Source organism: Triturus cristatus, chromosome 7 (assembly GCF_964204655.1).
Source record: "Triturus cristatus chromosome 7, aTriCri1.1, whole genome shotgun sequence".
Classification (NCBI taxonomy): Eukaryota; Metazoa; Chordata; class Amphibia; order Caudata; family Salamandridae; genus Triturus; species Triturus cristatus.
Window position 1 is genome coordinate 666,375,615 of NC_140590.1, and position 25,246 is coordinate 666,400,860.

The 25,246-nt window shown below is 44.6% G+C and overlaps 1 protein-coding gene across 2 annotated transcripts in view; it reads right to left on the reverse strand.

Annotated features, from left to right (window-relative positions):
• The window catches only part of LOC146810319 (ATP-binding cassette sub-family A member 9-like), a 1,478,308-nt gene that overhangs the window by 1,143,962 nt on the left and 309,100 nt on the right, over positions 1 to 25,246 (reverse strand). For both annotated transcript variants that reach the window (XM_085617315.1, XM_085617314.1), the window contains exon 10: positions 4,496 to 4,667. In XM_085617315.1, coding sequence (XP_085473441.1) covers positions 4,496 to 4,667 — 172 coding nt within the window. The remainder of the gene's footprint in view (positions 1 to 4,495; positions 4,668 to 25,246) is intronic.

A 25,246-nucleotide genomic window follows, 5' to 3' on the forward strand; every position in this document is an offset into this window, starting at 1 on the left:
CTGCTGGGCTCCAGGAGGAACCGCCATGAGGGACTTCATCCCTGCTGGAGGGCCCTGTGTACTGGCCTGCCTGGGCCCAGCTGAAGCTGTGCCCCTTGGACTTTTAGTGCCTAGTGATCGCTTTACCTTCTTTGCCAGGAAGCAAGGAGCTGGCGTCGTGCAGCGCGCTGCTGCGATGATTGTAGAGGAAATCCCGACATGGGGATTCCCCCGAGCTGCTGGAGGAAGGGGAGCCTACCCCGCATGGTGGGTGCCCTTGCAGCAGAGCGAGAGTCCACCCTGCACTGCTGCTGCTGAGAATAGCGGGTGTCCACCCCGCTCTCATGCTTATTTGAAAGGAGCGGGTTCCCACCCTGCATTTTGATGCCCGTGGAGAGGGAGCGCATGCCACGTTGCTTGTGCCCGGAAGGTGAAGCAGGTGCCCACCCCGCACTGGTAGTTATTTGAGAGCGAGTGCCCACCCCGCATTTGCGTGCTCTTTGGCGGGTGCCCACCCCACTTTTGGTTTTAGTTATGGGCGGGTGCTGTGAGGCTGCCCTCCCATGGAAATGCATTAGGGATTCCCTGATAAGTGTTTCAGTGGTAATTCCTGATTTGAGAGGAGCAGCGTGGTCAAGTTTGGTATGTTTGAAATAGTAATAATAAATGCTACGCAATGGTGTGCGCAGATTTATTATAACTATTTTGGAAATGCCACTTTTAGAAGTGGGCATTTCTGTGTGCTATGTGTCTGCCTGCCTGATGTGGATTGTATATCTGGCTTTGGAGTGACAGGGGCTGGTGAGGTGTGTGTGGCTCCAGGAGGGGCAGGGTGAGTCAGCGCTAGGCTGAATAGGGCATCTGCATTTGGAGTAGTGGGAGCAGTCCCCTGACCCTGAATAGACCTGTGCCTGCCTATGTGAATGCTGGCTCTATCCCCCCTGTGGTGTGCCTGATAGCAGAGCCCCATCTCACAAAGGTGGGTGTGAGCACTGTACACAAAGTGCTCCACACTCCCCAGAGCCAGTTATGACTGCTTCCCCCAAGCCCTGTGCCAGGGCAGACAAAGAGAATGCTGGTATAAGTACAGGGGCTGTGACCCCATTAAAAAGAGTTGTTCCTGTGCTTACTGGGGGCTTGCTGCTGCTGGGCTCCAGAAGGAACCGCTACGAGGGACTTCCTCCCTGCTGGAGGGCCCTGTGTGCTGGCCTGCCTGGGCCCAGCTGAAGCTGTGCCCCTTGGACTTTGAGGACTTTTAGCGCCTTGTGAGCGCTTCACCTTCTTTGCCAGGAAGCAAGGAGCTGGCGTCGTGCAGAGCGCTGCTGCGATGATTGTAGAGGGAATCCCGACATGGGGATTCCCTGAGCTGCTGGAGGAAGTGGGAGTCTACCCCGCATGGTGGGTGCACTTGCAGCAGAGCGAGAGCCCACCCTGCACTGCCGCTGCTGAGAACAGCGTGTGCCCACCCCGCTCTCATGCTTATTTGAAAGGAGCAGGTTCCCACCCTGCGTTTTGCTGCCCATGGAGAGGGAGCGCATGCCACGTTGCTTGTGCCCGGAAGGTGAAGCGGGTGCCCGCCCTGCACTGGTAGTTATTTGAGAGCGGGTGCCCACCCCGCATTTGCGTGCTCTTTTGTGGGTGCCCACCCCACTTTTGGTTTTAGTTATGGGCGGGTGCCCACCCCGCACTGAGGAGCCGCTGAGAAAAGGAGTCACCGGGCCGCTGCCAGCACGAACCGGAAGTCAGACAAAACTGCCTTGTTGTGGGCGGGGCCAAGGAGAAGCAGGGCCAGAAGAGAAGAACTAGCCGGAAGACAGGCAGACTTGAGCCCGTGGTCCAGGAAGTGCCAAACCAGAAGACCCTGGCAGAAGCCCAGACCGCACTGGGACGTGCGCAGAAGAAAGACGGAGCCTCGCGGGCTCCCAGTGCAGAGATGTTCCCCCCTCCCCGCGAGAGAAGTCCAGACAGAGGGCTGTGTGCCCCAGAAGGAGAGTCCGGTGAGTGGGGGCTGAATCCAGATTGTTGCAGGTGCCGTGAGTGGCACCAGAAGAGCCCCGTTGGGTGGGGCTGCTCTGAGGCACATTGTCAGTGTCTGGAACCTCATGGATGCTCCCTAGGGCCCCGAGGTGCCCGTGCTGATTTTCTTCTTGGGCGGTACAAAAGGGGGTGGTGATGGACGGAGCATCAGAACCAATCAAACACTCACACCCAGTCAACAGATCTGGGTTTGATCCATCACCGTTCTTTAGCCCACTCTGCCACCCCAGTTCAGACATGGCCATATGCAAATCAGTCTGACCCTGTGCTTCATGGGAACAGTCCAGCCCGAACTGCCAAGCCATGCCTTCCCTGGACCGGAAACAAGCTTTCTAGGACCGGTTTCTGGCATTTCAGCCGTCTTCAGACAGGCTTGCTTGAATCCAGTGGCAAAGTGAGCAAGGGACTCACGTCTGAGCATACCCTGCCAACTTATGGCGAACAAAGCGGTACAAAAGGGGGTAATGATGGACGGAGCATCAGAACCAATCAAACACTCACACCCAGTCAACAGATCTGGGTTTGATCCATCACCGTTCTTTAGCCCACTCTGCCACCCCAGTTCAGACATGGCCATATGCAAATCAGTCTGACCCTGTGCCTCATGGGAACAGTCCAGCCCGAACTGCCAAGAACATGTGTCCACAACACAAAGCAAGTTTCTTAGAATCTTCAGCCTTCACTCGAGGACACCGGCGTGGGGGGGCTGTGGACGAGAGAATCTTTACATTCTATGACGTTTGGGAAATAAGACTCCGGATTAAGCGCGTTGATACAGATTACCCCTTAGAGAGATATAACCCACGCCGGAGGATAGTGTGGGTCAGAATTATCACCACACGCTAACAGTTACAAAGAAAAGCCAATCGAGCCTTGAAAAAGTTGCATGTACATTTAACAAGAGGCGACGAAACACGTGTTGGCTTTGGGCTTTCGACCAGTAATAGTATTGAAATAAAAGAAGAATCAACAAAAGAATTAAAGATTGAAGAGTCTAAGAAACTTGCTTTGTGTTGTGGGCATATGTTCTTGTTTACTTACTTTGCTACTGCGGTCACATTGTTATCAACTTGATTTTCACGAGTGCTAAGGAATTTTGTAAATATTTTGGTTGCAGCTTATGCCGCAGAATTAGGAGAGGTGGTTGGTTCTCTCCTCCTTGCAGCACCGTATAACACTTTTTTCAATAAGGTTAATTTAGCAAATATTTCCAGCAGCGCCTTCCCTATGCCCAATACCACTATTCTCCTGTGTCTTATATTTTAGGATAGTGTCCAACGCTAAGTCATAATGCTGAGGTCATTATGGTACCAGTAGTTACTGGTGTGTTTTACATTTGCTACTTGTGCTTTGTGATGGTTCTGACAGGGCCCGATTAGCCCTGTCTCGTATATAATCCCCTGTGAATATTGCCTAGTGCCAGTTGGCACAGCGTATATGTGTGATTATGATCTAATGTGTTTATGATAATACAAAGGCTATATTTCTTTAAATAACCTTGTGTCTAGTTTCTTTTGTGGTGTGCCTAGTGTGTTTCTGCTGTGTGAGTGTGTTGCGCAAACACTTCACACATTGCCTCTGGGATAAGCCTGACTGCTCGTGCCAAGCTACCAAGTGGGTGTGCTGGGGTTATCTTCAGAGTGTAACTCCCTTGCCCTGACTAGAGTGGTGGTTTCTGCCTGGCTTAGGCGCAAGTCCTAGACAACCAGAAATCCCATTTCTAACAATCACCCAAAAGAATTCATAACCTACCATGAGTTGGAAATGTGATTTAAGAGAAGCATCCACTAATCACAGTAATGCAAGGAAGGTTGGCTATCTTTCATTTGGGACACTCTCACTGAATTCCCTAGAAAAGTTAGTGACAAATCAACACTTCCCCTCACTCAAGATATGCAGGCTTTGCCTCCTTTTAATGTTCTGATGGGAAGATAAAAGGAGTTGTGAAGAAACAGCACAAAATCCTAATAGGAAACAGTAGCTGTGTCTAGGGCCATAGGGAGCTACTCGTTGAAGGTTGACAGGTCCCTGGCTGTGCTTTTCGTCCATGTGTATCTTTTTATAGGAAAAAAAATATTTTTGACCAGCAGCCTTTCGTAAGACTAGATAAAAACATAATAACATCTGATAGCAAATTCACACAATTATTATTAAAAGACCAAAATACAAAACATATGATAGGAAGATAAAAAGACAAATACGTTTAGCAGTGATGAGTAAAAGATGAGCATGCCGATGAGCTCTTTTAGGGAAGGAAAAGTCTTAAGCGGGTGAGTGGGCGAAGTGTATTTGGTCAGCAAAACAGTTGCAAAGAAGGGAGATGAGGGAACACTAATCAATGTTTTTGGTTTATATATTGAGGATGAGAAATACATCTATAAAGAAATAGAAGAATAAATAAGAGTTCAAGATAGATATTTGCATCAATAATACTGGATCGGAGAGTACAACAGAATGTATTCCCTTGCGACATTTCTACCTGACTGCTTCTTTCCCGTGGAATTCTGGAGCCACTGGCTCAATAACATCACTGGTGTCTACCCCACTGCTGACTTCATTTTCAGCCACTGCCGTCATCGCACACCGTTTGTGTCGGGACCAATAAGACGATTTTAAGAAGAAAAATGGAGAGCGTCGCCTTCCATAGGTATCTGGGTGTAAAATTATGTATGCATTACATTCAGCGTTCTGTATTTGGATTCGCATAATGCATTTCAGAACTCTCCACTACACCAAGATCTTCAAATGTAAAGATGAGAGAAACAGGGGAAAAACCAATATAATGTAATTCGGGTGACCATCTCCCTCCAGGTCATTACGGATAATGTTTACAGACCTGCAATGTTGTGTGCCGAATGGAATCTAGGTGTTGTAAACTTGCTTTGATTCCATTGATGTACTTGGACTAACACCTCTGAAATCAATGATTTGTAGATGAAAAGTGTAGGTCTGGCTACATTGTCCGCAATGACCTGGACTGAGGTGTTACTCCATATGCAATGAGGCATTCCTTAGAGGCATGCTACAAGGTAGCCTATACATTACCACATTTTGACATCACATCTCAATATGTGCTGGTAATCTCAATATAAAGCATTTTAACATTTAAGAAAGAGATATTATATCACTTATTGCATCACATATGAACCAAAAATTCAAATTATTAACAAAAAGTTGAGAAGAATTACCTTTGAAAATCATCAAATGTGCCTACTTCTCAAGATCTATTACAATTTAACAGTACAAATGGCACACACAATATTAATATTTTACAATTATTGTCATTATCTCAAAAATAGTCCAACATTAACATAGCCGTTAGTACAACTATCGGTACTAGACATACAACAGACATTGAATTACAACAGGAACATGAGTTAAATGTCTCTTAGAAAAAAAATTGTGACTTATAAGTATGAATGTGCAAAATGTGAATCTGGCAAAAACAGAAGAGGATAGGGCTTTGCAGACTGTAGGAACACCTTCTATCTGATGCTCAAGTCCTTACGTGGGATGCAATAGCTTGGAAATCATGCAATGCAAATCCAGTGTAAAGTACCATCCTCTGTTGAAATCTGTTTATTACATTTTCAGGACAAACAAGTATTCCACAAAGATGGTAGAGTCAAATCACCGATAATTAAAAATAATACATTCCATTTTCAAACAAGAATACTAATCAGTGCAAATCTATATTTCTGTAGACCAGTTACAAAGAAACATTACTTAAGTGAGGTACTATGACTTGGTATAATTAGAAACCTCAGCAACTATATCCTTACCATGTATATGTCCACACAGTCCATTAACTAAGGTCGAACCAGTCAGTTAAGCAACCAACACCTCTTTCGGCAACCCAGAATCTCAGAATAGTAGTCGACAACCAACTGACCTAGGACCAGCCAAGTGAATGCTGTATCCGTCTCCTGCTTCCCCACACTCAAGATGCTCAAGAAGATTTAAAAATGGCTTCACATCAACACTCGTAGAACCGTCACCCAAGCCATCATCATTAGCAAGCTGGATTATGCCAAAGCACTCTATACTGGAATCAGCACGCAACTAACTAAAAGACTCCAGACCATACAAAACTCTGCTCAACCTCTCACCCCACATTCATATCACCTCACAAGTCAAAGTTACATTGGCTCCCAATCCACAAACAAGCACCCTTCAAACGTCTCACACACATATAGAAAGCCTTACACAATATTGACCCCATGTACCTCACCAACCGCATAAACTTCCAGAAACCTACTAGACACCTCCGCTTATCCAGACTCCTACTCGAATACAACTCTTGCATATGCAGTACTAGATCTGGTGGTTGTGTCTTTTCCTACATCGCTCCAAAAGCCTGGAACAACCTGCCCCTGCACATTAGAGCCTTCTCCTCAGAGCTCACCAGATCTCCTTTTGAATTCATAGTTGATCATTCACCTTATAGATTGCATGCTCATAAGAAGTTTTCACTATATTGGCATCAGTCCATAGTGACAATGTTGAAGGGGTGACAGTTTTCCAGTGCCTCGGTAACAATGCTCTGCTGACAGCAATAGCAGAGTATAACTACCTTTTATTTGTGACTAGTGATTCCAACAAGAACCTGTGAATCATGGAGGAGGGCCTGTTCTAGAGATGGCTGTTGGCACAGATCACTTATGCCTTTCAGCTGACGCCACACAGGATGTAACATTGAGAACAACCATATCTGCCATGTCACCTCCAGGTTGATCTCCAACGCATTGTTTGGGAGCAGGTTTCTCTCACTATAGCTTATATAAAAACCAATGCCAATCAGGAAGAATCTTAAAACAGCTAATTTTCAATTGTGCCTCCCAGAGACTGCTGGTACAATCAAACAAAATTTCAGACTACTATGCCTCATTATAATTTTCTGGAGATATGGTTTCCATTTGGTGCAAAAAAATAAAAGTAGGTTTAGAGTATATTACATCAATCAATGTTTAGTTAAGGTCTTTTTGTAGCTTCCCCATTTCTCTAAATATACATGAAAAGTGGATTTATCCTCAGCTGTTAGCTGGCCATTCAGCCTTGCATGTAGGCAGTGTTTGAGTGGTAGGTATTCCAAGACCTTCCAGATACAATTCTGCACATAAGGCTGAGAATGTTTTCAAAGCTCCAACCAAAAAATATACCCAACAAAATGAATGCCTTTCTGCAATCATTGCAGCAATCAAGCTCTTTGTCAGCCAACCCTGGATCTTTGTATTGTTCCAGAAGGTGCTTGTGTTAGAGTGAAAATACAGATTTTTCTGATGGAGACAAAACTACTGTGAGAAGCTGGCCTGGTATATGATGTCCACTAATGTAAGTGGGCACACCAGACAACCTTTATTGTGATTTAAGAGGTCTCAGACAACCTTAGAAAGCTATCCAAGTGGTAGCTGTGGAGAGCAGCCTTCAAGCTTAGTCTTGAAGGAGTGTAAAGCAGCTTGTTTTACCAGAATGCAATCTTATAGTATAGATGAAATGAAAAAGAACCACACAAAGTATTTTTTTTAAATATTTATTTATTATATAACACTACGGTAACTCCTACACGGAGATAGACACAAAGCACACAATACTATGGCAAAGAAATCACAGTAAATAGCACTAATATACAGTGAGCCCCGGGGGGGGGACCAAACCATATACTAAGAAAGTCGTATAAGTACCATGACTCAAGTCAGGACAATGTTGAGAGGATGTGGAATTGCTGGGAACCCACAGAAACAGCCAAGCTAAGTAGATAGGGACTCCACGGAGAGAGTGTGCAGTGTGTGATCACGACCGCGTGCTCTGTACAAGTCTATGTGCAAGTTGTGGTTGGAATTTTAAAGATTAGAGACCATTCCCAGAGGACCCTGAAGAAACCCCATGGAAGACAGAAGTGTTGGAAAGCCACCCCACCCGTAGATACCGTGGTACCCAAATCACCTATGCCAAGGAAGCTGGGTGCGTAGGTGTGAAGCGGGGTCGGAAACCGCCATCGAACCTAATGGAGGACTTCAAGAAAGTGCCGCTGCTGTAAGGGGGGACAGTATCTGGAGGAATCCAAACATGGATTCTTGACGAGGAGTATCTAAAGCAGCGGGGACAGTGTCTATGTCACTAAGGAGTGACCAGGAGACTTGGAAGAAGGATGCCCTCCGATGTTTGGTGCTTCACGAAGGATGGCGGTGATATTGACTCTGCAGCTGTGAGACCAGGCGATGCTGAGGGCAACCAGGACCCGGATACGGGCTGTACCACAAAGGATGTGGAGTGCTGAGGGGTGAGTGTCGGGTGGGAGCACCAACAAGCCTTGCCAAATGCAACCCACGCGGGAAATCAAGTATCTGCATGTTTGGGGCCAACCAATTCCTGGAGTCTTACCACAAGCACAGGAGTCAGGGTAGGCCCCAAGCAATGAGGGGAACCCAAGGAAAACAAAGATGACCCTCAATTGAACCCATAGGCCGAGGGCACAGAGATCGCTAGAGAACCTCTAGCAGCTCACCAAAAGGAGCAGGCCACGGTACCCAGGAGGCGATGTGGCTGAAGATCTTGGTGGAAGAAGTTGCCAGAGGTTGGGGCTACTTGGAGCCCAATGTGCTTGGTGAGAGGGCAGCTCGGGCCTCGGGAGACATAGATAACCACCACCTGTGTTGTTGAACCCATCGGAGTTTGAAGGAGCTCGGGATCAGCAGACCTGTCAGCAGTGTTGAGGTGCCTGCGAATGCAGGGAAGTGACACCTTCACTTCAAGGGAGATTATCTTCAAGTGTCTTGGATGCTCCAGAGGCCCTGCATGGATTCTGTATGGTGCACAGGCATAGACGAGGCAGCAAACTGAAAGGAAGACGTAGTAAGGCCCAAACAAAGTCCAGCGAAGTTCAGAGGGTACAGAGGGTAGAAGTGCAGTGGTTTCAGTTCAGAATCTTGTCCATGACGAATCTTGGGACTCTTGGGACCTACACCCAGGTAAGCCCTTAAGTACCCAAAGGAGAGGGTTAGGAAGATTCAGGGGGCCCTCCCAGGGGAGAGTCTGGATAGGGGGGACGTTACTCCCATGTCCTTTGTCCAGTTTTGCACCAGAGCGGGAGCCAACGGCTCTCAGGACTGGTTTTAACTGGACTATGCACAGGGACACCAAATGTGCCCCTCATGCAGACTTCTAGGTGCTAGCAAGCGCACCAACCTAGCCCTAATACACTAAATCCTGACTGGGAGGTGGTCACACCTCCCTGTGACAGGATGCTTATTGTTCTTCCTGCCCTTGCTCCAGCTTGGCTCAGCAGCAGGAGAGAGAAATGTGTCTCTGGTCGACAGCAACCATTTTGTGCTGTCTGGGACTAGAAGGCTGGTACTGGGAACACTGAGAGCCTAACGGAGGGCTCTTCAAGTGATTGGAATCATACTTCCAACGTCTAAGCTTTCTATTGTGTGTGGTTATCTAGGCAGGAAAATTCCAACTTTCTAAAAGTGGCCTTTTTCAAAACTCTAATTTAAAATCTGACTTCACCATAAGTTAGGATATTTCATTACTATACCAAAGCCACAAAACATGAATCTCTTACTTGCTCCCATTTGGAAATTACAGCCTAATAAATGTACTAAGGTAAAACCAATGTTATCCTAGGGGAGAGGTTGGCCTCGCCATAGTGATAAACATATTTATGAGTACCAGGACATCTAAAACTTAAAAGTGCATGTCCAACTTTTTAAATCCACTGCATCCTGCACTCTGAGCTGCCCAGAGCTTTCCCAAGGGGGTGACTTATATGTATAAAAAAAGAAGGTTTGGGCGTGGCAAAAGGTTTATTTTGCCTTGTAGAAATTCAAGTTTAAAATCTGCGCATATAGGCTGCAATGGCAGGCCTGAGACATGCCTAAATAGCTACTTAAGTGGGTAGCAGAATAGGTGCTGCAGGTCCACTTGTACCATTTAATTTACAGGCCCTGGGTATATATAGTACCCTATACTAGGAACATATAAGTAAATTAAATATGCTGTTAAAAATTGGGTCTCTAGTTGACAGAGGTATGCACCCTGTCCTAAATTAACCTGTGCTCACCCTCTGCTAGTTTGGCACACAACAGACCGGATTAATTTAAGAGGTAATTTGTAAAGTATTTGTGAAACACATCAAACAGTAACATAGTGAAAACAAAACACAAAAATAACCCACACCAGGTTAAAAACGAGAGCTTAATTAATGAGCAGAACAAGACAAAAACAACAAACATCCAATATGTAGAACCAGGGATATGAATGTTTAAAGAATATATTAAAACATAGTGCTAGAAAGCATCAACCAGGGTTATCTGATCATGCTACTCTGTGGCAAATCCAAAAGTTCAGGCCAACAGCGATGCAGAGCGGGTTAGATACAGGGACCAGCCTTGACCCACTGAAACAGTACCTTGGTTCGGGGGTTGCGTCAATATCAAGGACGCGGTGCAAAGAACACAGGAGGCAATGCGTCGGTTAAGATCCTTAGGAGGTAGGTTGCCTGCCGGTAACTGGAGGCAAGCTGCTGTGTAGTTCGCGATGCAAGGTCTCCAGTAATCGGAGCAGCTACGATGCATCGAGGTCAAGGGTGAGCGATACATGGATTGTGGATTTTATGGCACTTTAGACCCTCTTCCAAGGGCCAGGGAGTGGATTGGTACCACTTGGTATTGGATTCTCAGCTTAACTGGCTTTCCCTGATTGATTAAAACATTCTGTACTTTAACAGAGTAGTGCACAGAGTAGGCGACTTGTTGCAACATTTGGGTCGCAGTCATACCGAGCCGATTACTGCCATATATAAAGATAAATGTATCCCAACTGTCAGTTTTCGGTGTGAGATTTGGTGATATATGCTCTGTACTTCCATCCAGAGACAAAAATAAATTCTAAAGGCGTCTAGTAGAGGTGCCCCAATGTACTCCTTCTGAAATTGTCCACAAGGAATAAGGCTTGGGTTATAGTTCTGATTGTATTTGTGTCCGTCCGCTGCTCTTGTGGCACTCAGTATGGTTGAAAGAGGAACTTGATTTCAACAAACTGATCTTAAGGGATTGTTTGGGGGTGGATTGCATGCTTTATTTTCCTTGGCTGCACTATATCTTTGGCACACTGAGAGACCTCTAAAGACCTTTACTTTTTCTCAATCCAGCCATTACCACCAATAATGACATTTTGTGGGTCAGATACGCCTTCCTTGTCAAGGTTAGAGCAGAAAGGGAAGTCCATTCTGTGGCAAAGCGCTCAATGACTCATTACCATATGATCAAATCAACGAAAAATCGGGAATTTTACTTGACTACAGACATGCCCTGCTACCACAGAAGACTTTTAACTCATTTTAGGTTGAATTTGTTTCCTCAGCTTTTGTTTGGTTACACTTAGTGGAATAATGCCTTTGAGCTCCCTGTATGCGAATGTGATATGGTCTCTAGCCGGGAATACTTTGCACATTGTTTTTATTAGCCCCAGATTCAATACTTTTCGAGGCAAATTCATTCGCCCACTTCTGAAGCCATTGATTTTTAGATAAGTACATCTAGCGTTATTGTTTCTACATGCTTTACCTACTGCAACTGTCTGTTTTTATCTATCATGGTTTTTATCTGGAGTTTTACATTATAGTTTTTGAGATGTATTGGACATCTTTCACCTGGAATTTTAAAATCATTATTTTATGATGTATGTATTCAATGTACTTTTATGATATGCTTTTAGCAAATTGAATAAAGAAATACTTGACTTGAACAAAACAAGACCAGAAGAGCAAAAATCCAATATGGAGAACCGGAGTTTTGAGTTTTTAAATAATAGCTGAAATATAGTCCATAGAAACATAGAGCCCCAAGCAGAGCTATTTGGTCATGCTTGACCGAGTCAAATCTGAAAGATCCAGCCGGCCGTGATACAGCAGGGTCGGATACAGAGACCAACCTTGTCCCTCTGAAAAAGTACATTGGATGAATGGAATTCATCAAGGTTGATGCCCGATATGAGGTGCACAGGAGGCGATGTGCCGGCATTGATCCCTTTAGATGCAGGTGATGCGCTGGTTCCGATCCTCAGAGACGAGTGGTCACCAAACCCCTCTCAATTAGGGTGATGTGTTATCTTCGAGCCGCGCAGCCGGCAATGTGATGTCCTTGTCTTCAGCGGCAATGCATCGGCGTGAGATGCGTCGGTCCCAACTTGCTCAATGACAGAGATGCTTGGATTTTGCTGCCAAACTTTAGAAAATCCACCTCCAAGGGCACAGGACTGGATTGGCACCACTTGGCAGGGCAAACCCACAGTTAGCAGAGTCCCAAAAATTGCAGGAGAGTTGATGGAAATCATTGATATCCTTGGTACTTCAAAACAGGAGGCAAGCTAGCAAGCCCTTGGCGTCACTTAGGTGTTGAAGAAGTGTAGCTGCAGGTCCAGTCCTTCTCACTCCCAGGTAAGGAGGACAGCAGAGCAGGAACACCAAGCAGGAGTCCAGCAGAATCCAGCAGAGTGCTTTCAGCAGCACAGCAGTCCTTCTTCCAGGCAGAATGTCTCCTGGTCCAGAAGTGTACTGAGTTGGTGGTGTCAGGGGTCGAGTACTTTTGCCTTTGAAGTGTGGGGACTTCAAAAAGAGGCCTTTGAAGTGCACAAGGTCCCTGTCCTTCTTGCCCTCGCTCCAGACTCACTGCACGGGGTTAGGCAGCTCTTTGTTTATGGACAGGCACAGCCCTATTCAGGTCTGTACTGAATAAAGGTCTGGTGTTTGTACCAACATACTCGATCAATACCATGGAGACAGAAGTGTCCCTATTAAAGTTTAAGCGGAAACTTCGACTATGATGGTTTTTCCTCCACATTAAGCAACTGACTGACACAGCAATGCAGGCAAGCGATCAAATCTTCAAACCCAAAAGTTTGTTTATGTCCCTATATCTCACAAAACCTTGGACACATTTAAACTATTAATAAAGAAAGACTTGCAACATCTACATCATCTGCTGCATATGCGCAAAAATCTTATGGCAAAGGAATTCAGGACATTGCAGAAACATGCAGAAGACGACAGTATAACATTTCAGCCAGCAGACAAAGGTGGGGCCTGGTGGTCATGAACACACATTATTACAAGAAAAAGGTACATGACCATGTATTTGATGATCAAACCTATATTCCCTTGGAATTTGACCCTACAGTTACTTTCAGGAATACATTGATTGACATTTTAACAAAAGCAGTGGAGTTGGAATGGATTGATGACAACACAAAAAAAAATTACATCGGATTTCCCAAAACGACCGCATATAGATATGCTTCCAAAAATGCATAAAGATCCGGAGAACCCTCCTTTTAGACCCATCATGGAAGGATGTGGTTCAATACATGAGCCAGTAGGTAGAAATCGTGATCATTGTTTGTAGCGCTTGGTACAAATGTGGACATAGTACATCCAAGACACAACGGATTGTTTGAATAAGCTAATGGACATACAGGAAGTGATCAGAGAGGATACTTGGTTATGTGCCATTGATGTGGTGGCATTATATACGTCTAATCCCCACACTGAGGGTTTTGAGTTGGTTGAATGGATGTTGTTGAAAAGTAAGTATGAAGAGACCCAGAACATTTTTCTACTTGAACTATTGCATTTCAGCCAATACCACACTTACTTTTCTTGGAAAGATACTTTTTTTCTTCAATGAACAGGCACATCCATGGGTTTTCCGGGGGCACCCACGTATGCAAATATTTTCGTGGCTTAGTTTGAAGACTTTTATATTTTTCAACAAAAAGAATGGCAGGATAATCTGCTAATATACATGAGGTACATTGATGATATTTTTCTGCTGTGGAAGGGTCCGCAATAGAAACTTGAACATCTTATTGAGACTCTCAATGGACAGAATCCACGCTTAATCTTTAAAAAGTCACTTACCACTGTCACAATTTATCAGAATGAAAAGAATCACATCAGACCCAGATAAATGTCAGGAATCCATTCAAGCAACATTGCAGCAATATAAAAAACGAGGATATCCGCATGAAATTTTGGAAACTGCGCGCTTGAAGATTCAAAGCATGCAAAGCTAAGTTCTTTTAAGGAAAGCAACAAAATATTCCAATAAAAGGGAAGTCGTTGTGTTCAAGTTCTCCACTGAAACACCTGCCATCAAACAAAGTATATGATGTAGATGGGAAATAATTGAACAGGTATCAGATTTCAAGAACTTGTTTACTTCGATGCACATTATTGCGCATTCATGCTCTAAAAATCTTAAAGAATTATTGAAAAGAAGGCTTACACCTATGCATGGAGTTCACACCACAGGCATGCGGAAATGTTTTAACTGCAGTCACTGTGGAAACATGATTGGAGGCAACACGCTCACCCATCCTCACATGGGGAAAAAGATCAAATTGACTCACACATCGGACTGTAATACGGATATGGTGGTTTACGCCATCAAATGCCCATGTGGACTAGTGTATGTGTGCAGAACATCAATGAAAATCAAAACAAGCATCACAGAACACAAAAGCATGATTAGAACTGCAAGCGAAAATTCATGCTTAGCTGCACATTAGGTAGAACAAAAACACACTATACCGCAATTGAGGTTCACAATTTTGGATAAAATAGTGGCAATACCACACAGAGACACCAATCAACAGTTAGCGCTGAGGGAAACTTTTTGATAAAACGCTTGAACACTTTGATACACTTTGGCCTCAATGATAAAATTGAAATGGTTTGCTTCCTTTAACCCAGTCTGTTGTCTTGGTCAGCAGATATGTTGCGGTAAACAGCGAGTTCGACTGTTTTGTATTTTAAAATCAGTTTAGCAATCAAGGGGCAGCGGGACTGAATAACATATGATTACAGCGCTTTATTGATAATAATGCGATTTAGGGTGCTGTCCCCCTAATATCAGGTCCAGTGGCCCTATCAGGATTTATGATGTTGAACAAAAGTAATTCATTACACTAAGACATTCACAAGCATTTTCATATACAGCTTTCTATTTTGTAACCACTCATAACATGATTCCCACTTAGAGAATTACATGCACTAGTGATGAGATACAGTCTGTTTTTTGCGTGAAAGTAACTGGCATCGAGTTCATCCACACATTAGTAGCAGTGACATTGGCAAAGTATTTGAACCATTTTTGTTTATGTCGCATATCGCAGTCAAGACACATCGCACTATTATGTTCCAGGAAAAGAGATGACCCAGGGTGAATGGAGGCTGTACATTTCTTTCCTGGAACATTGCGGGATTGGCGTGTAAAATAGAGGTCCCTGAATGGCTGTCTGTTTTTTAAGAGCTTCGACGTGATCTGCCTCCAGGAAACTTGGGCTATTGAAAACAGCTATCACTTGGATGGCTAGAAGGCCCTTTTTGTGCCAGCGATTCCTTCCATTGTAGGAAGAGCTAAGGGGGGGCTTGTTACCTTTGTCTCACTAGCAGCCCTTGGCATCTCTGTTACTCCACTACATGTTTCCCCCAATTTACAGGCGATGTTGTTATCTAGTGGCCAAAGCAAGCTTCTGCTGTTAAATTTTTATAATGCAGGAGCTGCATACATGGAAGAAGGCAATATTGCGCAGCTGAGGTCTGTTCTTCTGGAAATTAATTTGAAAGGCCAGAATTACCATCATATTTTTCTAACAGGGGATTTTAATATGCATATGAGTGGAGATATCAGGCGAGGAGGAATAGAAGCTATGGGCTGTGCACAGCAAGCTGGCTTACATATGGAACACACACCCAAGGGTATTGAACTCAATTCTATCTTGAACGAATTCGATCTAACATCTGTTATGAACAAACTGCCCCCGGGAAAACTGATATTACTCCTACTTTTATTGGGAGAGGGTGGGAGTCCTTTATTGATTTTGCCTTTGTATCCACCCCGTTTTCTTCTCTGGTCATTGATTTTTCTGTCCAGGTGAGAGTACACAGTTACCACAATCCTGTTTGTGTTTTAAATGGTTGGTCACGAGCACACAGTAACACCAAGGGAGGGGGGGTGCGGAACCCCCAATAAAAGTGGGAGAAGCAGGAAGAAGCTTAAAGTGGGGGCATATAGTACCAGAGCTATTTCACGAGTCCCTCCAAAGGCAGTGTCATAGAGAGTTTGCCATCTGTAATGATGGTGAGGCAAGCACTTCAGACATATGGACGCATTTGGGGAAATGTCTACAGCTATAGGGAAATTACTACAGGCCCGAGGTGGGGGCCACAAGCAGTTAGGCCCAAGATGGTTCAATTTGGCGAGTTCCCACGCTTCCAGGACCCTGAGAAAGGCTCTGGGTGCTAGGCCGCGGGACCTGGTGGCAGTTAAAGGCCTACGAAGAGCATATAAGGATGCTTTAGCTACCCATAAGTCTGCCCTGAAGGGGGAGGCATGGTCTGATTTAGTCGAGGCTAGCACATTGCACAATAGCTCAAAGTTCTGGGGCATTGTTAATAGTCCCTTTCTATCTGGGGATAATGGTACCTATTTGGATGTCCACATTACAGAGGACGACTGGGTACACCACTTTGAGGGCATTTTTCGGTCGTATATCCCGCTAACACAGAGGGAGGAAAGGCTGGTAGGCGAGCCTGACCCTTGTTTTTACAATGCAGGAGGTGAGGGCTGGTATTCTATGATTGTCTAAAAATAAGGCCCCTGGGCCTGATGGGATCCCGGCTGATCTCTACATCACCCATGTAGTCACTGGGACACCGGTTCTCACATATGAAATTAATGCTGCAATCCAGGTCGGTCGCCCAGACTCTTGGGCCTTTGTTGATCATTGTCCCAATTGTTAAAAAGGGAGACCGGGACAGTACCCTTTGCTACAGGCCCATTTCTCTTGTGGACTCTATGGTAAAGGTGGTGGGTCGCATTGTTCTGGGTAGACTTGTATCTTGGGCCAATGAAAATAACTTTTTAAGTGACATTCAAATGGCTTCCGCCCAGGCCGTTCCAGCGTGGAACAATGTTTAAATCTGTACATGGTTCTGACTAAGTATACTGTGGCGCGTTCCAGCACCATATACCTAGCCTTCACGTACGTAGTGCATGAAGAACTTGGGTTGCCTTTCCTCTCAGATTAATTGGTTTTTCGTCCCCTGTCATTATGGCTCAGAATTTGGGCCAAGCAGGAAAATACACTTAGTAAACACATCTTAAAGGACTGTCTTTCACTTGACCATCTTTCGTGTATTCGTTTGTTTCAGTACATAAGAGTAGGCCTTTTGAGGCTAAGCAGAGCAGAACTATTCACTAATCCGGAGAGTATATGTAAGAGGGACTATGCATGGGCCAAAGAGTGTTTTTCAAGAAGGAGCCGTTGCGAAAGAGAGGAAGTAGAGCTGTGCAAGTCGAGCTATGTGACATTATGTTAAAAACGGTGCCAACCACCGAACCATATCTTTTAGAGCTCAAAAGTATTTATGATCGTTTTTTATTGGCGAGGTTTTGGCTTGATCTTTTCCACTATCTCTTGGCTCAACCGCGTGGCTCCCACAGAGGCCAGTGTCTCATGCCCTGTGGCTGTGACGGAGAGTCTCCTCAGGACATGATGCACTTTTTAATGTTCTGCAGTTTTTATGATCTTCCCAGAAAATTATTTATTATCCCAATCCTGAAAAAGGCTGGTTTTAGGAGGGTTAGACCAGCTTTTATCCTTTTACAACTTCTTTCTACAGATACTGTTTTGTACACTCTTCATTTTTTAAGGGCAGCCCTAAGCCTCAGGTCACGTTGTGATTAATTTCTGCACTGTAATCTATGTATTTTAATTATGAACCCTGTGTAATTTGATGTATCAACAGTTGTTAAACTGTATTGTGGAACACTATTTTATTCATGTTTGTTTGACTTGGATGGTTTTACCCATAAAACTGAACAAAGTTTGTTGATGATGATTCGCGATATTTTTACTCACACATCGAAGTATCTAGTTCTCATTAGGTTTTTGGATCAGATTGAGTCTGTTTTCTTTGCCTATTGAGTATCACGCCGTGCCGTTCAGAAACGTGTACACGTTTCATTTAAACAAGATCCCAGTCACAGAGAACATTTGAACAATCAGGAGGTGAACGCATGATATGCAGCAGCAGCTTATCGTAAAAGTAAGTTGGAGAGTCACCAGAAGGAGTGAAAAGAAGTTGTTTGTTTTTTATTTCTATTTTTATTATTAATTTGGGAATCGTGTCTTTTGATAGACTGGCAACGCCGTGTGGTTGACTGCTGTTGGAGCTAGTGTTTTTTTGCTTTCGGGCATAGAAAGCACGCTTGGTAAAGGGTCGGCACTGATGGATATTTTTCTTACTTTGCAGAGAATTTCAGAACATCCATATTTTTGGGTCATGTGATGACCGGGTAGGTCTCAATTTGTTTAAGACGTCCTGCTTAAAGCATCATGTTTTCAGCACACGGGTTCTTAGTTGTGAAGCAGGTGCACATTGAACAATGTTGCATGTTAATTAAGAGTCTCCATGCTTTATGGGAAGCGCGGTGCACTCATTGGGAATACGTTTATGTAGGAAGCAATAACACACATGAAACACACTTTACTGGCGTATACAAGTGTTCTTGTATACAGCATGAACTAAGAGAATCAAATGGGCAGTGATGGAATGGTTTGGAAAGTTCTTAAACCTTTTGTTATTATAACATGGTTAAATATATGTATTATTTGTAATTTGTAGAGTTCCCCTGATGAAGGGATTCCCAAAATGCATTGGGAACACGGCATTGGAAACTTCATGTTGAATTTACGAATATTATGATGTCATGAGCAAATTATAATATGTACATTATATGGGACACGAGAAATGTGTCAATATGAACCTCTTTTTCTTTGTTGTTATCACTGTGAATAATTTGTGATGTACTTGTCAATCAGTTAAACTGAAAAAACTGTATGAAAAATCCTTCAAAATCGTTTGACTTAATCATTGCACCATTTGGGCATGAGTAGTGCACTTTGACGCGTGTGACAGAGATTGTACACATCAATTTGTGGATACGTTTTACCTGACAGGAGCGGGTCAGGTTTCCAGGTAGCACACAATAGATAAACACAGTTGAATTATAGATTATCTTTATTATACTGAATACATAGGTGTGCAGGTAATATCTATAATTTAAAAGGTTTATTTTGCCTGGTTGAAATTGCAGTTTACAATGTGCCCACACAGGCTGCAATGGCAGGCCTGAGACATGTTTTAAGATGGGCTGTCAATCCTATGCTTAAGCTGGATAACGACCTTGCTGTATGAGCACATGTGCATTGAAGGCCAATGAGCAGAGATTAGTAAACTAGCACCTACTCCTTCTAGCCTAGAGTAATCAGAGGTAGTGGAGAAGTCATCAGAAGAATTTCACAAACCCTTGTGCTATTGCCTCAAAAATAAATGCTGTTTCTAGAGCGCAGTATTGTTTATTTGATTATGTGTATACTATGTTTTAAAAAGAATATTATAAATGCATTACTGTGTAGCATTTCGACATCCTTCTGCATCTTAAAGAACATTTAGTGAAAAGCTTGGCAATTGCAAACATTGTATCCAGATAATGTCTGTCCATTACAAGACCAAGGACCCGATTTAGAGTTTGGTGAATGGAGCACACAATAGCAACAGCAACAGAGTATCTGTCTGGCAAAATCTCACTCAGCCCTCCCCATTGTAAATTCGGCAGACCTCAAGGTTTGTGCCGAATGAATAAACATTACTCCATCCATGTAAACCTTCCTCTGAAGGCCCAAAGGATTACGGGCCTTTAAAGACAAGCCATACGACTGCCCGCCCATATTTAGAGTGGGAGGTTGGATGGCTGTTTTTTTTTATTATCTGTTGAAGGATAGTAAGGGGCCGATTCCGATCCGGGTCGGAAGGGCACCGAACGCAATCCGGCCGGCAAAAACTACGAGCCGTGCGCGTATTTTCCGCCCGACTCGTACAGCTGTACGAGCGAGCAAGTACGATGCGAGCTACGTGAAATTCACCGACTGAGCCGTTTCCGGGTCCGAACCGCTCCGTACGTCTCGGCCGTAAGCTAACCGTGGCGTGCAATGGATTTGATTTACTAGTCAATGCATGCGTCGGACAGCCGGTGCGAGCCGGAGTGTCCGGCTCGCAAAACGTCTGGGAAGTTGCCTTTGGGGGTCCACGTCGGACCCCCTGTCACCTGCAGCCCTACGACTCGGACACAGGGGGAGGCCCAAGGGTCCCCCCAACACAGGCATGTATGGTGCGGATGGCACCAACGCGTTCCCACTGTAGGGGGCGCCCTTGTGCGAGACGTACCCATTCAGTCAATGGGAGCCCATGTACGCGTCGTACTACCGGCTCCCATTGACTTCTATGGGAGTCCGACCGAACCGAGTCCGGCAGCATACGGCCGCATCGTACTCGCTCGGTCGGACTGCAGGACTCCGGCTTGGTCGGAAAACAATCCGGATCCGGCTCGGTCAGAGAGCTTTCCGACCCGGATCGGAATCGGCCCCTTAAAAGAAAAAAGTACCCCACATCATGGAGAAAACTAACATGGTGTAGACATAGTTAGTCTTATATTTTTCAAAAACAAACTCCTTCTTTTGGAGTGTGATTTCTAAAAATAAAAAACTTGACAGCTGTCCGTCATGTTTGACAGTGACGTCCGTTAAAGTTCACCTACATTCACAATAACCGACATGATGGCAGTTCCTCTCAATGTACAGAGATTGTCCACAGGGCTGACGGACAACTCATAAGTTTGTGGGCGAAGGTCTGTCAGCATAGTGGAAGTGAAGTCCTCTGCAGTCCCAATGGACTAACCTCTGTCTGCCAAACACAAAATCAGGCCCTAATTTAACATTTACAATGAAAACTTTGTTCAAACATAGTGCAACTATATTTCACTTATCAATATAAGGGGTCCTGCATCCTACCCAGAAAAATCTTTTCATACAAATGGACTTTTGACTGACTTAGTCAAGCCGATAAGGTGACTAATTCATGCACGTAATGACATTGTGCATGTTGAGACACAAGTGTTCCCTGTATGGTCCACATGCATGTGCCCCTGTCCTGAGTACCCAACTGTTTGTATTTAGTATATGAATTGTGATTGTAGGTCCTGGTGTCTCTCTAATCTAGTGGGTGCAGAGATGCCTCAGCCTAGCCATGACTTTTAGTAGGTCCTGGACTGGTCTGGGGAGGTGCACCAAGCCTATTCCTCATTTGGTGACAGTGGGCTACTGTACCTGTTGTGGGTTTAGTAAATAGATTGGTGGTGCAGCATACAGTGTTTTGAGAATTAATGGTGTGACCTAACCTTTCTGAGTCACTGGAGTGCAGGCTTCTGGCCCACTTGTGTAAAGTTCTGCTTCTTTGCAATTACCCAGTTATTACGTGTAAGCATTGTCGTTATGGGTTGAGGGGGTTGAAAGCCTCATTCAGGCAACAGAACAATCTTTGTCAGTATGAAGTACAAAAGTCACTAAATTAACCTGGGCTTAACCCTCTTCTAGCTTCACACAAACCAGTCAGGCTTAATTTAGAGGCAAAGTGTAAAGTATTTATGCAGCACACAAACATAAAAAAAGTGAAAACACAAACCACTTTAGAACAATAGAGTACATTTTAATAAATAAGATGACACCAGAATAAAATAATCCAATCAGTAGGGCCCTTATTTATTCAATATTTTATTTTACTTTAGGTAGATATAGCACCTAAAAGCACAAATCACCACTCGCAGTCATCTGGTCGTGGTGGAGTGGGGGAATTTCACAAGCTCAGGCTAGACTCAAAGGAGTGTGGGTAAGATACAGACACCAGGTTCGCCCTGCTGAAAAAGTTACCTTCTCAAATTATGGCGCTATAACTTCCATTTGCGGTGGAGGAGGCCATGAATGCAGGGAGAGCACTGTGGATGGTTGTCACTGTAGCATGAAGAGCAGGCCTGCCATTGTGGACGTCACCGCTGTTGCAGGAAGATCCAGTTTAGTGTTGCAGATGGTCATTGCTGGAACTTCGTGTTAGTGGTCAGCACTGACAGTTGCTGTAGCGCAAAGAATCGGGTTCACTTGAACTTCCCATTGGTGGTCATCATGGGCAGCAGAGTTTCGGTATGAATGGACCCATTCCTGGTTGCTAAGAGCTCCAAACTTCACATGTTGAGCTCAACTGATGCAAGCCAAGGGTCAAGGACCTGAAGAGATACCTCTTGAGGAGCAGGCAAGCCCTCCAGCAGAGGCCATCAGGGCTCAGGCTGGTCCAGTTGCAGGTCCAGACAGCTCCAGTGCAGCAGGTCAGCTGGTCAGTTGCAGGTAGGCCTCTGGATCTTGTTGTATCCCTGTAACTCAGATAGGAGGTCAGCCAACTTACCCATAGTCTAACCCAGGTAGCCTGGGATGAAGGGAGCAGTTCCAGTCTTCCTTTTCAGAGACCCAGGCATGACTGACACAGCAGGGTAGTTCTCTGGGGAAGAAGGAAGGCCTCAAGGAGCAAGGCAGTCCTCTGGGGAGCAAGGCAGTCCTCTGGGGAACAGGGCAGTCCTCTGGGCAACAAGACAGGCCTCTGGGGAACAAGGCAGGCCTCAAGCAGCAGGGCAGTCCTCTTGGGACCAAGGCCATTCTTCCTCTTTAAATATTCGCAGGTCCAGAAGTGTTATGAAGAATTTGTTCTGATAGCTCAATATATATACCAGGTGCCGTTCTTTGAAGTGGGGGGATCGTCTAGGCTACCATCACATCTGGTTCTGGAAAGTTCTTCTCTTTCCCTACCAAGGCTTCAAGAAGTCTGGGGTGACAAAAGCATAGTGTCAGGTTCCTCTGTGCACAGACTGGGGGCAGTGTCCTTTGAGTGTAAGTTAGACAGGGCACAGCTCCACCCAAACCATCCTAGCTGGATGGCCCATTCTTCCTAGACCCGGCCCCCTTTGTCTCCCTGTCTGACAGGAATATATAAACTCCAACAGCAGAACCATTGACAGTCATGTGACATAGGACAGTGGCAGCAAGCCCCATATGGGTAGGGCAAGAAAATGCCAACTTTCTAAAAGTGGCATTTTCAGAATTGTGACTTAAAATCCGACTTTATTATTAAAAAGGATTTTAAATTGTAACTAATTTGAGTCCAAATATGATATTTCTACCTGCTATCAATTGAAAGGTAGTACATATTAAATGTAATAAGGTATTCCAATGTCATCCAATGGGAGATATAGGCCTTACAGTAGTGGAAAACACATTTTGAAGTTTTTCACAACCAGGACATGTAAAACTTAAAAGCACTTGTCATACTGTTTAAATAAAATGTACCCTGGCCTATGAGCTTTTTGAAGCCTACCTTAGGGGTGGCTTATAAGTATAAAAAAGGGAGGTTTAGGCCTGGCAAAGGATTATTTTCCCAGGTCGATTTGGCAGTTGAAAACTGCACTATGGGCTACCATGGCAGGCCTGAGACATGTTTTAACATGCTACTGTAGTGGGTGACACAATGAGTGCTGCAGGCCAACTAGTAGCATTTAGTTTACTGCTCCTGTGTACAAGAAGTACCATATACTAGGAATGTATAGGTACATTAAATGTCACAATAAGGTGTAAGCCAATTCTACAAAGTTTTAGGGAGAGAGAGCACAAGCACTTTAGCACTGATTAGCAGTGGTAAAATGCACAGAGTTCTAATGCCAACAAAAAAGAATTTCAGAAAACAGGAGGGAGAAGTTTGGGGGATGACTACACCAAGTATGGCAGGTCTAACAATCACTCTAAACAAATGCCATGTCTGGAGAACACCCTTTAAAGAAACTTGAAAGGAGAACCATCCTAAGATGTTTCTGCAGTTTCAGACAATGGATCCTCATCATCTGTCTGCCAGTTTTGTATAAATATGGTACCTCACTACCCCACTTGTTGTTCTACTTCTACCTTCTCTTGACCAAGGAAGGAAGAGCTTTGTAGAGCTCTCAGGGGGCTGTTGTGTAACCAGGGCTGTTGTATGCCTGACAATCAGACTTCCAGAGGTGAGAGCATATTGTCCAAAGTTTGAATTTCTTGGCAGGGAAGCTGTGTACCTGTAGCAAGTGTCAAGGATTCTGTCTTCCATTCTGGAGAAGAAACTGTGCAGGAAGGAGTGAGATGCAGCACCTCTCCGATGGCTTTGAGGCGCCCAGAGGAGCTGACTGTTGAGGAATGATTCAGTAGAACCCAGACATCTTAGGGCCCAAAAGACTGTCCTGACCGTTCCAGGTGAGAACTGCAACCCTGTGACAGCATAACTGCTGAGGCCCACTTTGGCTGTACTTGCCTGTTGACATCCAGCTACTGCAGGCCTGCAACTGCTGAAGTTGTGACTGCCCGTTGGGGTTACATCAGCCAAATTTTGAACAACCCATGTGGGGGCTGCAACATCCAATCGTTGCAAGGCCCAGTCTGGGGCTTCATCTTTGATCTAGCTGGCCACAGCATGGACCCAACTTCCAGTTTCAGAGGCTCAATACACTTACCTCTGGTCCATATGCACCCGTGTCTGAGAGAAAAAGAGTCAGACCAGTCAAAGACTACCTGCCAGCAAATCGCCACTCAACAGAGCGTAGGGATGTGCCCAGAGTACCAAGCAGCCCGAGTAAGACCTAAGAGGACTGAATTCACCTGTGAGAGACTAAAGGTCTTACTTTTTGGGGATGATTGAACTGCACCCGTTCTAGATCTACACTACTCTTGTTTCATCCTAGAGATAGAGGGGACCAACTAGAACCTGGGAGAGAGTCAATTGCGTACCATTGTATAATAAACTACTTTCTTTTGTGAAAAGATAAGTACTGGACTGAACATTAGTTGATTGATTATTGAGCATCCCCCACACTAATTCCCTAAGACACTTGTGACAGCTCACCCTCACTATCCTGAGAGTCCAGTGTGGAAAGGGTTGTATTTGCCCAAATTGCAGAGCAATAGTGGTATGGGCCCATAGGACATTGGAGGCAAACAACCGAACTCTAACGGTTGATGCCTAGTAGCCCCTGCTGGCCAGGGCATACAATATTTATTCTCATTGTGGTTGTAAATCAGTCTTGCTTTTTATATCATGTAAGGTCATTTCATAAAGTACTTCGAGTAGTATGCAAGTTTCAACAAGTTGGTTGAACACTGGCTTAACGAGAAAAGTAGAAACAATGGTCAAGTAAAATTGTGCTTTTAATTCCCAATTCTAAATGAGAAGGTAACTCTAGATTTTTACATATTTTTAGTCAAAGTG